The sequence below is a fragment of the Lupinus angustifolius genome, unplaced genomic scaffold (assembly GCF_001865875.1).
Source record: "Lupinus angustifolius cultivar Tanjil unplaced genomic scaffold, LupAngTanjil_v1.0 Scaffold_10_155, whole genome shotgun sequence".
Classification (NCBI taxonomy): Eukaryota; Viridiplantae; Streptophyta; class Magnoliopsida; order Fabales; family Fabaceae; genus Lupinus; species Lupinus angustifolius.
Window position 1 is genome coordinate 1 of NW_017718465.1, and position 17301 is coordinate 17301.

At 33.0% G+C, this 17301-nt stretch overlaps 2 protein-coding genes across 2 annotated transcripts; one reads left to right on the plus strand and one right to left on the minus strand.

Moving 5' to 3' along the window:
• Positions 1-8347: 8347 nt before the first annotated feature.
• Positions 8348-9206, minus strand: LOC109337776 (GDSL esterase/lipase At2g03980-like; the record flags this gene model as incomplete). The annotated part of the gene is made up of 3 exons (XM_019574822.1): positions 8963-9206; positions 8719-8813; positions 8348-8428 (listed from the first exon to the last, which is right to left on the minus strand). Coding segments are annotated over exons 1-3 (420 nt in total), but the record flags the coding sequence as incomplete, so codon positions are not given.
• An 870-nt stretch (positions 9207-10076) lies between these two features.
• On the plus strand, positions 10077-11954 carry LOC109337777. The gene is made up of 3 exons (XM_019574823.1): positions 10077-10204; positions 10556-11227; positions 11576-11954. Exons 1-3 carry the CDS (start codon positions 10077-10079, stop codon positions 11952-11954), a joined length of 1179 nt encoding a protein of 392 aa, XP_019430368.1.
• Positions 11955-17301: the final 5347 nt, after the last annotated feature.

A 17301-nucleotide genomic window follows, 5' to 3' on the forward strand; every position in this document is an offset into this window, starting at 1 on the left:
ATTGGACAGAATCTATACTCTCATATATACATATGTGCTAGTACCAGAGTGTATATATGCAGAAAACGGGACACGATTTTAACTATCGTTCATTGTTTAGGCTTGATTGTTTATGATTTAGGATTATTATTTTTTGCAATCCTTTCGATGCATTTTTATTTTAGGCATTTCCAAGGATTGAAAACCACTATTTCGTGAACAAGGGTTTCTTACCCTCAGATTCATATGTTAGAAGCAGTTGATAAAATTAGGCATATCAACATCATAATTGTGTAGGTAAATAAGTTTGTGTTTTTGTGTAGGTAAATGAGTTTATGCTTTTGTACAGGTAAATAAGTGTGTGCTTGTATGTTTTATCTTCATTCTTAAAGATGGTTTCAAGTCATATATATGGTGCAGAACAAAATTTATAGTGGAAGGAATACCCTACAGGTTTTTAAATGTATCAAAATAAATTATCTGTTTATGCTGTGACTTATTCAAACTTACATGGCTAAGATGGTAACGTGCCAACCTAATTCAAAAGTTGCAGATTAAAAATTAGATTCCAAACATGGTCTTATTGATGAGATTCCAAATATCTATATAAATATTTTGCATGTCTTTATATTCTGCATTTTTTAAAAAACTATTGTAATCTGTTAATAGAGCTCAAAAGTAGTTCTTTGTTGTGGCTACTTGGGAAAATAGCTTGAAAGCAACTCTTGATGCTGAGCTGAAAAAAATTAAGGTAATATTTAAGTTGTTGTTAAGTTAATCATTAACATGATCACATTGCTTTTTCTATTATACATGACATCATGGTACCATTTTTAGTCTAATGTTAGTAATCAAGATTTACAATCATGGTACCATTTTTGTATACCTATGTGAAACATATCCAGTAGAATTCAATATCACAAGACCAAAAACAACTTAAAAGCCTATTCAAAAATATTTTATTACACTTTCAAACATTTTGTAGTCCAATATGATTATTGGTACCATTTCCATACACCTGTGCGAGTCTTATTTAGTGCAATTGAATCCTACAAGACCAATTATGGTGTAAAACTCTTTTCCTGAATATTAGGTGATAAATTCAAACTTTTTTAAGTCATGTGCTGTGAAAAATAAGGATTCATAGCATTGCTTTTTCTATCATACATGACATCGTGGTACCATTTTTAGTCTAATGTTAGTAATCAAGATTTACAATCATGGTACCATTTTTGTATACCTATGTGAAACATATCCAGTAGAATTCAATATCACAAGACCAAAAACAACTTAAAAGCCTATTCAAAAATATTTTATTACACTTTCAAACATTTTGTAGTCCAATATGATTATTGGTACCATTTCCATACACCTGTGCGAGTCTTATTTAGTGCAATTGAATCCTACAAGACCAATTATGGTGTAAAACTCTTTTCCTGAATATTAGGTGATAAATTCAAACTTTTTTAAGTCATGTGCTGTGAAAAATAAGGATTCATAATCTTGATATGATTTTCATACACCAACGTAATCATATTTAATACAATTCAATCCTACAATACACAATATGGCTTAAAACTATATTTACAGATATTAGATTACTCATTCAAACATTATTATTATTATTATTATTATTATTATTATTATTATTATTTTAAATTTACCATTATATTATTGAAAATAAAGATTGTGGGACAATGACACATTGGGATCATGAGATGAGTATGTACGAAAGTAACTTTAAATAAATTTAATTAGCCACGGATGTATTGTGGAAAAATTAGCAACTTAGCCACGGTTGTGGTGTGGCAAAATCAGAAACTTAGCCACGGTTCGACTGTAGCTGAATTAAACAGACTATGGCTAAATAAATGTTACCACATTTCACAGAAGTGTAGCGAAATAACATAATGACCATGGCTAATTTTTAGCAACGCCATTCCTTGCCACAACGACATTAAGTGTGGCCACTCAATCTAGTTACGATTTTTCCCCACTTTAGCCACGGTTGAAACCGTGGCTAACAGGAAGTTTTATTGTAGTGTTGGTTGAATTCTTTTTGCGTTATGGTACGTTTGAGTTTGGTGTATTGGGTCCTGCTATTACTATCAAGTCTCTCAAGGCCTCTTTGAATTTTTATTGGTCTACTAGGGTTTGTTAATTTGTTTCTTGTTTCTTCGTTTTTGGTTGGTTTCTTAATTTCAGAAGCACTTGTCATGCTGAATTTAGTACTGAAGCTTTCTTTGTGTACATGGTTGCAAAATATAATGATAAAATAGTGTTTCTTTGATTATTACTATTATCATGGATGTTATGTGTTATGAGATGGAGTGAAGTTATATATAATTAATGATTATAAATATATACTTCTTCAATTTCACATTTTTTAATGTTTTAATTTTTTAAGTTTATTTTAAATAAATGTTTTAATATTTTGGAAACTCAATACAATTATATTTTAATTTCTAATTATAATCTTATTGATTATTTTTCTTTTTTCTTTTCTTTTGAATTTGGTTTCCAGTATACATTAAATGTGGTTATGTTAGTTAATTTATATCAAACTTTTACACCATTTATTGATTTCTTAAACTACATGTATAACATTAAACAACCAAAGATATGAAACATATGAGTAATAATATTTAAATGAAATAATTATATATAATTATACACGATTAACATGTCACCATTACCACCAAAATAAAGAAAAACATTGACATATCGTTTTCATCTCTTCTTTTTATTTTAAGTAAACCGTTTAGTTCACTTCCTATATATCAATAATAATAATAATTATTATTTCTATTCTTTCCATTGAGTATCAAATTGTTTCCAGACGTGTTATACAAATGGTATTATATTGGTCGATTCAACTAGTAAACTGTTGAACTCGTACGTTATAACAATTATATCGGTCATGCAGTCATATCAATCAAAAGCGGCCAAAACCAGTGAAAACGGATTGTGATGGTTTTCATCTAAACCAGTGTTGTTAAAACCGTACCGGTTATCAAATCGGTCAGGGTACTGGTATAGTGGTACAGTGGTTCAACCAGTGGTTCAGTAATTAAACTGCATGCCAGTTAAACCGGACATACCTACTTATATTTATATATATATATAAATCTATAACAAAAAAATTCCAAATAGGTACTCAAATTTATAATTCATATTTATAATCTACTCAAAATTCACATAAATAAACAACTTTAAGTCTTTAACAAATTCAAAGTCTAAATTGAAAAACATATATCAATCCAAAAGTACCACTTAACAACCACAAAATATAAATAAATGACATAACTTCACAACTCACTCTATAAAACAAATAAATTTAGAGTTTTAACATTTAACATCAAGGAGTCAAAGTTATCTTATATGAATATTATATTTTTCTACCAAATCCTATCTTCAGACAGTACTCCAAGATTACACAAATGTCACTGAGATTACACACGAATATTAGCAACCAAAATGTGTAATCTAAGTATGCTTTGGAAACATGTGCATGTGCCTTGAAGTGTTGAAGAAGAGTTGGTTGGAAAGATCAGTCACATTGTAATGAGTTTTGAAAAAACATATGTGTATAAACCAACCGGTTTAGTAAAATACCGGCCGGCTCACCGGTTTTGACCGGTTTTAATACTTGGCCGGTTCAACACCTGTACCGTACTGGTTAAGGGCCCGGTTCACCGGTTTTCCGGTTGAACCGGCCGGTACGGTACGGTTTTTATAACTATGATCTAAACTATACCCATCATACTAGTTGATTTTCATTTAAAGTTACAATTTTTTTATGAAAGTTATTTATTCTTTACCAAAATTTTGTTATGGAGGATCAATTACACAATTACTGCATTTGTTTATACTTCTATAACATGGTCTAGCACCAAGTCACACATTTTTTTTTAACATTAATCTTAGTATAATATGTATGTATATCTAACTTCAACAATATGTTGTTTAATTAGTGAACTATTGGTTGAATCGTTATCCTTATAAGTATAAGATAGCAAACTAAGATGGATGATGAATTAGTTTTCTGCATAATTGACAATTTTTGCAACTTTACAACAATTAGAGTATAGTGCATCAGAAATGTAAGTTGTAGAAAATCAAACTACAAAATGAAAGTAAAGAGAATAAGGAAGAATAGAGATACACAAGTTTTTATACTAATTCACCTTCTTGTCCACTTGAAGGCTACATCGAGTCCCCTTGCTTACCCAAGAGATTTTATTGATTTTTATGAGTTGTAATTACAAATCTCACCCTAAGATTCCGAGTATAAAACACCCTCATCATAATCTCACACCCTTAGAATAACAATTCTTCTGAGTACCTCTCTTCCTTTTTCCACCACACCTAATGGTGAAAATTTTACAGCAATTTTGACAAATATTATAGAATAAAACTATGGCTAGATTGTAGAAATAATTTGATACTTCTATTCTTGGAGTCCTTATGGTCTTTAAAAGTGAATAACAAAATATGTTGAAGTATTTAAATTTATGAAAATTTAGAATGAAACACTTCACATCAACTTATAAATTTTTTGAAAGTTTATATAAAAGTTGCTTGCAAGAGTGTTCAAAAAATTGTGAAAGGTGTATGAAAGATTGGTGTTCGAAATGAAGTTCTAAGTACCTTTAAATAGGCTTTCAGTCAACCATCATACCCCTAAGTGAAGGTAGAACATGTTTAGTATAACATCTATTTGTTTTAGGTGAAAGTTGTTCTATTTGGATTTGCAAATTTGGTGTAACAACTCTTTGTAACATATTATTTTAGTGAGTAACTGATTACTCAAATTTTCTGCATAAATGAGTAATCAGTTAATCTCAATGAGTAATTGGTTACTTTGTATTAAAATTGTAGGATAACCTGTTACCCAGTTTAGGTAATCTCTTACTCAGCTCTAGTAATATTTTACTCAATTCAACTAATCTATTACTTTTCTTTTTGAAAATTAAGTTCATATGTTCTAAGTTCAAATATGTTTCAAATGGGTTTTATCAACTTGAGCATATGGTTAATTAAACATAAGTACAAGACTTGGGAAAAAGTACATATCTTAGAAGACTATAAAACATCTTGATTGTGATAGCATTTCCTCTAAGTCTTAATGCATTCTTTCTCTTTCTTCTTTTTCGTGATTTTGGTATCTTTAGGAGCAAGATCTTCTTCCCAATACCGCCATACAAATATGTTGTCCAGTTTGATGCTCGCTGCAATGTTAATAACACTGGTTTTTTGAAAACTATAAAGGATCGTCCACCTTTGCTTTCACTGCTGGAGAGGAAGTGGCGTTCATATGCTTTCCTAACCGTCCCATTTTTCCAACCACCTTCTTCCCTCCTTATAACCTTCCTTCATACCTTTCCAAAGGCTAGTTCTACAAGACTTAAAAAAAAAATTGGATGACAATTTCTGTAAACCACTAATTTAAATTAGGAACCACATCACGTGATGTTATCACAATACTATGGTTGTGGTGATGGTTGCAACTGTATCACACCATAATTATGTTGTGACACCAAATCACAATGATGTGGCCATATCAGCTAGCAATGTAACTACATCAGACTGTATTTGGGCCGCACCATACTGCGTCGGACCACATCATACTACATTCGAACCCTTGATGCTGCATCAGATCGTATCGAACTCAAAAGTATATTTTTAATTAAAAAAATAATTTACACCGCATTGGCCATAATCCCCATCACAACAACCACAATTATAATAACTACAATTATAATTGTAACCATTATCGCAATGTTATGGCATATGTGGTTGTTGAAGTGGAAATTAGAAATGATCTATAACCAATGAAGGGTTGGTGTTGAGAGTTGGCAGATCTCTGGTCAGTGATGGGTTGGGGTTGAGAGATGATGGTTGGAGTCGTGTGATGGGTCAGGAGGAGAGCGTGTGTTGGGTAGGGAGTGAGCCATGTTAGGTGTAGGGTCGAGGGAGCCATGTTAGGGGTAGGCACATCGGGTTGAGGAGTGATATTTTTTAAAGGGATTAAGTTTGAGAAAGTGAGTGACAAAGATCGAAAGTGGGGTTTATGTAGCTTATAGATAAACATAGGTATTAACATTGTTATGTGATGTAATATTGCGATTATGGTCAGCCTAACACCAAATCATAATTATACAACCATATCAGAAATTGTTGATTGGTTTTCTATAAAAGCAATGCACACATATATAAGAGGTATATAATACAAGTTTGTGCATATTCTTTCGGCTATGGCAAGGCCTTTTTTTCATTTCCCAAATTTATTTTTTATTTATTTTTATACTTTTCTTATAAGTTGTGATTTGTGTATAGCAACCATGAAGACAAAGAATACTCACATTTATCGTTGAATACAAAAGAATATATATATCAATCAGGAGAGCCAACATTAAAAAATTTAGCAAAGTTATAAATTATCTTATGAATAATAATTATATAATTGTATACTTCAAAATGTATATTATATTTTGTTTTTTTATTTTCATATCATCTTTTTCTTTGAGGAATAAAGATACTGTTGAGATTTATGATCCAATTATATTAGTGGTTGAATGGATCCATGATCTAATCATGTTGATTGTTAATTCTTGAGGGGTTTATGATCTAGTTATGTTGATTATTACGCGGATCTATGATCCAATTATGTTGAGTGCTAATTTTTAGGGGTCACCAAATTATGTTGATTCTTGAATGATTCTTTGGATTTGTTAATTGACTTGGGCATCAACAAACAAATTCTCATTCCCATGAAGACGATTTTATTCCAAGAAATGAAGTAAGAGATTCCTACGAATTTGGAATGTCAAGTGAGAGGCGTGCTCCTCTGGTAAACTTTTGTGTGCAAACTTTTAATCTTGTACGCGTGTTTTGAAGCATTTAATGTCATTTATGCAAATTCATTAAGTCGTAATCATGAGTCATATTTATGCAAAAAGTTAATTATATTGTAATTTTTTTGGTACTATAAAGAGTATCATTTCACTTTTTAGGGTAAGGAACTAATCTCTTTCGAGGTTCGTGATTGCCCCTCACAACAAGTGTCATCCAAAGGAATCGAATTATTGACCTTTTATTATATTATGACTTAATATCTACTAAAGATTTTCCTTTATATTATTTTCCGTGGATATTTTGCATACTCGTGACATGTAGAAATGCCTTTGAAAGTCATTAAAATAGTATTTCTACTATTTTTATTTACTATGTTTGAGTTTTCTAACATTTTTAGGTGAAGTATCTAAGGAGTATGAGTTTGAATCATGTTGAAGACTCATTATCATGTGGTTATACAACTAAAATTTTATACAATTTATTTTAGAGAACTTGTTAAGTTCCAAGGGATATGAATGTAGGAAAGGAAGATTATGATAAAAAAGTTTTAGGTAGTATAATGATCATGTAAAAGAAGAATAAAATATTTTAAACAAAAATATATCATATGCACTTTGAGTTCAATGTAGTTTACATCTAGTATTATAGAAGTATATAAGTCACAGAATACTAGTACAAAACTAGTATTATAAACAAATACAAATGTGGATTGTGTGTGTATCTCTTTCAAAATAATAAAAGAATAATAAATGTTTAAAACAAAATATATAATATGTACTTTGAGTTAAATGTGGTTTAGCAATAAACGTTGCTATATGGTATCTCTTTATAAAATAGATATATCATTTGCAACCTTGAAAGAAATATCCACTGTTTGAGTGTTCTTTTCAAATTGAGAATCTCACAAATGTGCGTGAGATAATTTCTTAATATTAGGAAAACACATCTTTGGAGCCACTGAAACACTCATTTGCATATATTTCAACTGCAGCTTCGGTTATGTGACCAAAATCCCAAAAATAGTGCTCCTTACGATTCACACATGATATTCCTTCTTGAATACATGACTTAGATATATTTGTGAATCCTGAAAATTAATAAATTATCAATAGAAAAATTAAAGAGACATGGGTATGATGTAACTATAAGAGGTGAATCATATACATTATACACTATTTTAAATTTGATGGATTAATTGTTACTCACCATATTTTTTGGGTTCGTTTTTTATTTTATTGAAGAAGTTGAAACCATTTGCAGATACGAATATTGAACCTGAGAATTGCTTCTCCATCTTCTGAACCTTCTTTAAGAGTTTATCTGAGAAAAGCTTAACCATTTGATTTATATTTTTCATTGCAATATAGATTAGGGGAACAACCAATTTGATTAATAGTATCAATCACAAACTTTCTTGCTCCAAGATTGTATATTGTCTAGATATTGAATGGTAAGAAAATAAACAATTAGATGACCATGTTTAGTCAATAGATATTTAATTGAAGGTTACCTTTATTTTAGAAGACAATTGTTCTAGGAGGTAATCTGCAAATTCTTCTGGGTTCATATTCTTATATGTTCTTATTTCAGGCTTCAAATAATTGAGAAAATAATCATTAGAACCAATGCAGATTAAATATATTGATTTTGATAAGTGGTATCTGAGTTCATCTTTTCTCTCAAAATGTTTATGTTTCGGAAGGTCATTCACCACAGTCGAGGTGAAATATTCAATTTGTTTATCCAATGATAAACATTCTCCCTTTGAAAAAAATATTAAAACATAGTGAGGAAATAGTGATTTTCAAGATGAATAACAATGTGTTCAAAGTATTTTCTTTTTCATCTTATATCTCTATTATCGTTCAAGATTCTACATACGGCTGATGCATAATTGATTCCAGTGATCACTTGATATCTTTTAGATTCATGGATACCTAAATATGGAGGTTGTAATGGTAAACCCAACTTAATAGCTACATAAACAAAATAGAAAATACATAAAATAATTCCAAAAAGCATAATGTTGATTTTAAGTAGCAATAGAAGTAGTAGTGACAATTAAAATTTTGTTAAGTGGTTATTAAAATGTATAGAGAATTAATACATGTAGTGTCAAACATACCAATAAGGTCCGCGAAAGTTTTGCCATTGGTAAATCTTTCGGTTGCGTTATTATTGAAGTCTATGCCATATGGAGGAACATTTGACTTAGCATGTGTAATAAGATTGTTATTATTTCCAGCATCTATACTTGAATCCCCAAACACATATAATGCCGGCACAAGGCTCTTTGAACCGTCTACTTTGACAAAGAAAGCGTGATGGACAATAAAGGAAAAAATCCAGAAAGCTTTAGAACTTTCCATTACTTCTTACTTATCAAATTGAAGATGATGATGAATGTTCTTCATGTACCATTAATTTATAATGATGTTAAATATCACCTCTCTTAGGTGGAAACAAGGCTGGAAAAAAATGGAGACACCACACTTTCTTATAAAAAGAATATTAGACAACATTGTATAACCATATTCAGTTTTAAATTTTGTAGAACAAAAAACAGAATTACTTGATTTCAAAATTTACTTATATTTTTCATGCTTACTCATTTTTTGTAAATGATGTATTATACTTGTCTGCATTTAAATTCAACTTGATATCAGTCTCAAAACTCACTAGTTCTCTATCTTGCAAGTTGATTTTCTCAAATACTTACTGTCACATTCAGGAACTCCAATCCTTGAGGATGATTGGTGTAGCTAGCATGAAGGAGGGACTATATGGAATGATGCAGCCCAACCGAGACATTCCTATTGTTCACACTCTTAATGCTTTTTCTAGTTATGATGATAATAATCTTTGGCATTGTAGACTCGGGCATCTATTTCATTCTAAAATGCTTGTTATGCAAACTGTCTTTCCTTTCATACAATGCAATAAAACTGTTAATCCTTGTGATATTTGTCATCTAGCTAAGCAAAAGAGATTGTCATATCCTGATAGTGTATCCAAAACTAGTAAACCCTTTGATCTTGTCCACATAGACATTTGGGGTCCCTTCTCTATTCCCTCAACACATGGACATAGGTATTTCCTTACCATAGTTGATGACCGTAGTAGATATACCTGGTTACTCTTTATGAGGACCAAGTCTGAAACCAACCAACATATCAAATCTTTTGTGTCATATGTGAGTACTCAATTTGATTCGAAACTGAAATATATTAGAAGTGACAATGGGAAGTAATTATTCCTTACTATTCTATGCCATACATGGAATCCAACATGAGACCACTTGTGTGGAATCACCTCAGCAAAATGGAATTGCTGAGAAAAAACTCCAGCATGTTCTAGCTGTTACTAGGTCCTTGATCTTTCAATCTAACCTACCCTTATGCTTATGGATTATGTTGTATGCCATGCTATACATCTTATTAATAAACAACCTACTAGATACCTTATGAACAAACCCCTTTTAGGCTTTACATAAAAATTTGTCTGATTTGAGTCACCTGAAAACCTTTGGAAGCCTATGTTATGCATCTACTCTTACTGCTAAAAGACACAAACTTGATCCTAGATCAAGAAAATGTGTCTTCTTGGGTTATAAGCAAAGAACAAAGGGGTATGTTCTCTTAGATTGTCAAAATAGACAAATCTTTCTCTCTAGAAATGTGATTTTCTTTGAGCATGTTTTCCCTTTTAAACACATTAGTGTCCAACCACCTACTACTTCACCAACTCAACCTATTATGCCCACCTATCTGGATTCCCTTTTTCCTTACACTGATGATCTTAGCAATGACCAGGTTATTAGTACTCCTGCTCATGAATCCCCACAAGATAGCCCATCTGACTCTGCCACACCTAACATTGTTAATCCTCCTCCTCCTATTAGACAATCTTCTAGAAGATCCAAGCCACCTCTTTATCTCAAAGACTATCATTTCACCCTAGCTACAGGGTGTATGACAACACCTTCTTCCAAAATTAAATACCCTATATCCAACTTCATCTCTTATGATTACTTGTCCCATGCTCATAAACATTATTCCTTAGGAATCTCTTATGTTATTACTCCTGATTCCTACCAAGAAGCCATTCTTAATGAGTCATGGCAGCAAGCCATCAACTCTGAACTCTCTGCCCTTCAAAAGAATGGAACCCGAACCATCACCAACTTGCCTGACAACAAAAGAGCCATAGGTTCCAAATGGATCTTCAAGATCAAACATAAACCAGATGGATCTGTTGAAAGATTCAAGGCAAGATTAGTTGCCAAAGGATACAACCAAACAGAAGGAGTATATTATCATGACAATTTTAGCCCTATTGTGAAAATGACAACAATTAGAGTTCTTTTATCCTTAGCAGTCATTCATAACTAGTTCCTTCACCTATTATATGTTAACACAACTTTTCTCCATGGTAACCTCAATGAGGATGTTTACATGAAAATCCCTCTTGGTCTCATTGTATCAAATACACCCTTAGTTTGCAAACTTCATAAGTCCATCTATGGATTAAAACATGTTAGTAGATAATGGCATGACAAATTAACTAAAGTCTTGATTGCCCATGGTTTTCACAAATCACATGCTGACCATTCCTTACTCACTAAAACAGTAGGATCGAATTTTACTGCTATATTAATATATGTTGATGATCTTGTCTTGACTGGGAATGATTTTACTGAAATACAATCTATTAAACAACTCTTAAATTCCAAATTCAGTATCAAGGACATAGGGAATCTCAAGTTCTTTCTTGGGATGGAAATTGCAAGAACTTCAAAAGGGATAGCTTTGTATCAAAGAAAGTATGTATTAGATCTTTTGTCTGAAACATGTACTCTTGCTGCTAAACCCTGCACTGCTCCTATGGATTACAACACAAAGCTGCATTCTTCATCTGGATCTCCATTGCCAGACCCTGCTCCTTACAGAAAATTGCTCTATCTAACAAATTTGAGGCCTGATATCATTTATGCAGTGAGTCACCTTAGCCAATTCAACTCAAAACCCACTGATCAACATCAAAAAGCTTCCAACATGATTCTCAAATATCTCAAATCCTCCCCTGCTCTTGGTCTCTTCTTCCCGAGCCAGAATTGAACAACATTGAAAGGATTCTCTGACTCAAATTGGGCAGCTTGCCTTGACACCAGAAAGTCTGTCACTGGATGGTGTTTTTTCCTTGGTTCTTCACTTGTTTCCACGAAAACTAAGAAGCAAACCACTATATCCAAGTCATCTACAGAAGCTGAGTATAGAGCCTTGGGAATGGCTTCCTGTGAAGCTGATAAGTGCCAAACATACCTAAATTTCATACACTTTTATGGCACTTATCTTAAGCATAATTGAGAAAAACCGACTTAATACTTTTTGTATAAAATTTCACAATATTGTATATTTGTGTGTGTATTTCTTTTTTATATATTTTGTAGGATTTAGAAAGAAGAAAAGAAGAGAAAAAAGACTCATGGTAAAAAATAAAAAGAAGTCAAAAACCAAGATGCTCAACCAGACAGCTAAGCATGGACCAAGCCACGCTAAACTGACCTGGACACTAGCCTGACCTAGACACCAGCCTGACCTAGACCAAGCTTCTCAAGCAAGCAGCTGAGCGGACCTGCTTGGCCGCTCAGCCTAGCACCAGACTAGTCCTGGCACGGTCAGAACTCAGCTTGACATGGTCAGACACAAGCTTGGCACATGCCCAAGCTGCTGAACAAGCAGCTTAGCGGAGAACCAGACTCCTCACCAGATCAGCAAGCACTAGGCCACGTCCCAGTCAGCACGGTCAAAGCTGCTGAACAAGCAGCTTAGCGGTGCAACATGTGTGCTAAGCAGTGTGCACCCAGACTTGACTTAGCCATCGAGAAAACCATGAAGTCACCAATGACCTCACCTCAAGTAGCCCACCATAGGCTTTCTAGAGTAGCTCACAATAGCTGGTTTCATAGCTCACAACTAGCTTTGATGAGTCAAGCATAAGGAGGTGACAAAGCTGCTTGATCAAGGGACCAAACCCATGCTGAAGGGTTTGGTCAGCTGCTTAGCGGGGCTGACAAGCAGCTCAGCAGCCCAGAAGAATATCTATAAATAGGGCACATTCCATTCGAGCAAAGGGGCATCAAATTCATATATCTCTCACATTTTCACTCACATTTTGATTTGGTCAGCTGCTTAGCGGGGCTGACAAGCAGCTTAGTGGCCCAGAAGAATTTCTATAAATATGGCACATTCCATCCGAGCAAAAGGGCATCAAATTCACATATCTCTCACATTTTCACTCACATTTTGCCTAGAAATTATTCTCTGAAGTTCTCTCTTCTTCTTCTTAGCTTAGGAACTTTATTTAAGTAAGTTTCGTAATTTCAGTTTATAATTCAAGAGGAGAAAAAGGAGAACGCAAATGAAATGCAAAAATCAAATTTGTAATCTCATTTGGAACTCAAAGCATCCAATCCATCGAAAAGCTGCCTCCTCCAACAAATGTTAAAGGAATCATAAGCTTTCTCGGACATGCTGGATTCTATCGTAGATTCATCAAAAACTTCTCCAAAACAGCTAAGCCCTTGTGCAATTTACTCTTAAAAGATTCTGTTTTTAACTTTGATGATTCCTGTTTAGAAGCATTCAAACAATTAAAATTATGCTTGGTAACTGCTCCTGTCAATACTGCACCAAACTAGAAATCCCCTTTTGAACTAATGTGTAATGCAAGTGATTATGCAATTGGTGCAGTTCTGGGACAGAGAAAAGAACGGATTTTTCATGCAATACATTATACTAGTAAAGTTCGAAATGAAGCACAAATCAATTATGCTACAACCCAAAAAGAACTACTAGCAATAATGTTTGCATTGGAAAAATTTAGAAGCTATTTGATTGGGGCAAAAACAATTATCTATACTGACCATGCCGCAATCAAATATCTTCTAAAGAAACCCAACTCCAAGCCACGATTGATTAGATGGGTGTTGCTTTTGCAGGAATTTGACTTAGAAATCCGCGACAAAAGTGATAAAGAAAACCAAGTGGCAGATCATTTGTCAAGATTGGTGAATAAAGAAGACGCGTTAAGAGAACAAGAAATAGCAGACACATTTCCTGATGAAAAGCTATTTCAACTTCAAACAAGACCATGGTTTGCTGATATGGCCATTTATAAAACCTCAGGTATAATTCCTGAACATTTTAATTGTCAGCAAAAGAAATTTTTTCTCAAAAGAGTGAATCAATACGTCTGGATGAACCATACTTATTTAAAGAAGGAACCGATAATATTAGTAGATGATATGTTGATGAAAATGAGGCCCAGAAAATATTATGGCACTGCCATAATTCGGCCTATGAGGGACATTACAATGGGAACAGAACCGCGACCAAAGTACTCCAATCTGGATTCTTTTGGCCAACTATTTATAAAGATGCCCAATTGTATGTCCAAAAGTGTGATGCATGCCAAAGGTCTGGGGGACTTGGGAAACAAAGTGAAATGCCTTTACAAAATATTATAGAAATATTTTTTTTTATTATTAATGAAGTAAAAGAATATGGAGCAATTGAGTTGAAAGATACCGAGACAAAAGCAACTTGGGTGGTAAACGGATAGAGATTAAAACCTTATTTGGGTGATGAGTCAGACTTCATCATCAATGAGCAATCAGAATAATATCGTCCAAAGTCTGACGTTAAGCTAATGACGTTAAAAGAGCGCTGACTGGAAGGCAATCCAGTATGTGGTAAAAATTTACTTCCTTCATCATTATTTTCTTTCGTTAGTATTTTATTTTTATGTTTTTTTTAGAAAACTTAACAAATTTTTAAATCACATCGAGTAAATCCCAAAAAAAAATTTAAGGTTTGAGGACAAACCTTCATTTAAAAAGGGGGACAAGACTTGATGTAATTTAAAAATTTATTTTTCTTGATTAGATTGTGTAAATATGTAAAAAGTAAATTTGATTGTCCAAAAAAGTCAAAAATATTTCTAAACCGAAAACAAAATGGCTAAAACAAAATTTTTGAAGCATGATCAAATCATTAGAAAATGTTAAGCATATTTTAAATTAAGCTTTGATTGAGCAAAATGAGATGTATGCTAAATTTTTGTGAAAAAGGTCACATAATGTCATAACTTGAAATTTTTGCATATTCAAAATTCAATTTTATGTAACAAGATCTTCACAAACATTTTTTAAATCAAAACGTGTGAATCCAGACCAAGTGAGGGAGTAAGCCAAACACATGAGATAAACAAAGTGAGAATCAACATTTGATTTGTCTAATTAAACTTGTTTGAGTCTTTAAATCTCTTAATTGCATAAAAATGATAAGAAATGATCAAGGCATGTTCTTTGATTAGTTGAACCAAAGGCCAAAAAGCCCAAACCAAATTAGGAATATCATTTGTAAGCCCCTTTGAGCCAAAACAAATGAAATAAATTTTTTTCAAACTATCTTATGAAACCAAATTGAAAAAATGTTCTAAGAGAGCATTAAATTTAAAAGAATAGTTCAAAAAGATTAAGTTAGGGGGAAAATTGGTGGACTTTGCTTCCTAAAAGAAAGAAAAAAACTCAATCTCTTTACAATGAAAAGAAACAAAAAGAGATTGAGAAAAATAGAAGCCAAGGTTCAAAAAGTTAACGAGGTTGAGAAAAATAATGGAAAAAAGAAGAGTAAAAGTATTCCATTGAATTTTTTTCAAAAATACTCTCTTTTTAAACTTAGTCTTGAAAAATCTAGAAAACCATTATCCAAACCAAGTCACATTACAACCAAAATGAAGACCTTAGTGATCTTTGAGTAATTATGCAATTTAAGAGAATATGTGAGATAAAAAACAAGTTCAAATTACTACAAACAAATGCTTGAAAATTTGAGTGAAACACTTACCCTTCAAAAGTTCCAACTTTGAACTTGTGTGCAAAGAAACACTTTTTGGTTAGAAAAATATTTTCTTAGGTAAATTGTTACACATTTTTTATAAGCAAAAACACTGATATCTTGTTTGAAGCATTATATGTCAAAATTCACAAATCATGAAAAATCTCATTGAAATCTATTTTTGACATGCTTATACATTTGAAATCATGTTGATCATCATTATTATTTTTAGCCAAATTGATTTCGGATAATTTTCACCTTTTGTTTGATGACAAACAAAGTTTTAAGTTGGGGGGAGTTTGATAAGTGTCAAACGTACCTAAATTTCATCTACTTTTATGACACTTATCTTAAGCATAATTGAGAAAAACCGACTTAAAAGAATACTTTTGGTATAAAATATCACAATATTGTATATTTGTGTGTGTATTTCTTTTTTATGTATTTTGTAGGATTTAGAAACAAGAAAAGAAGTGAAAAAAGACTCATGGTAAAAAAGAAAAAGAAGTCAAAAACCAAGGTGCTCAACCAGGCAGCTAAGTGTGGACGAAGCCACGCTAAGCTGACCTGGACACTAGCCTGACTTGGACACCAGCCTGACCTAGACCAAGCTGCTCAAGCAAGCAGCTGAGCGGACCTGCTTGGCTGCTCAGCCTAGCACCAGACTAGTCCTGGCACGGTCAGAACTCAACTTGAGACGGTCAGACACAAGCTTGGCACATGCCCAACCTGCTGAACAAGCAGCTTAGCGGAGAACCAGACTCCTGACCAGATCAGCAAGCACCAGGCCACGTCCTAGTCAGCGCGGTCAAAGCTGTTGAACAAGCAGCTTAGCGGCGCAACAGGTGTGTTAAGTGGTGTGCACCCAGACTTGACTTAGCCATCGAGAAAACCATGAAGTCACCAATGACCTCACCTCAAGTAGCCCACCATAGGCTTTCTAGAGTAGCTCACAATAGCTGGTTTCATCGCTCACAACTAGCTTTAATGAGTCAAACATAAGGAGGTGACAAAGCTGCTTGATCAAGGGACCAAACCCATGCTGAAGGGTTTGGTCAGCTGCTTAGCGGGGCTGACAAGCAGCTCAGCGGCCCAGAAGAATTTCTATAAATAGGGCACATTCCATCCGAGCAAAAGGGCATCAAATTCACATATCTCTCACATTTTCACTCACATTTTGCCTAGAAATTCTTCTCTGAAGTTCTCTCTTCTTCTTCTTAGCTTAGGAACTTTATTTAAGTGAGTTTTGTAATTTTAGTTTGTAATTCAAGAGGAGAAAAAAGAGAAGGCAAATAAAATGCAAAAATCAATTTTGTAATCTCATTTGGAACTCAAAGCATCCAATCCTTGGACGGATGGCTCATGCTCCTAACAATTTCTTTTGAATATGGTTATGTATTTCTACTTCTTCTTACATTCTAAAAGATTTGAATTTTAATCATTCAAGTTGGTGCTTTGGTTAATTTTACTTGTTTGAGAAATTCTTAATGCTCTTTTTAGATTGATCACCTAAAAATTGATTTCATGTCATAAAATTACTTGTCTCAAACACTTACCAAATAAA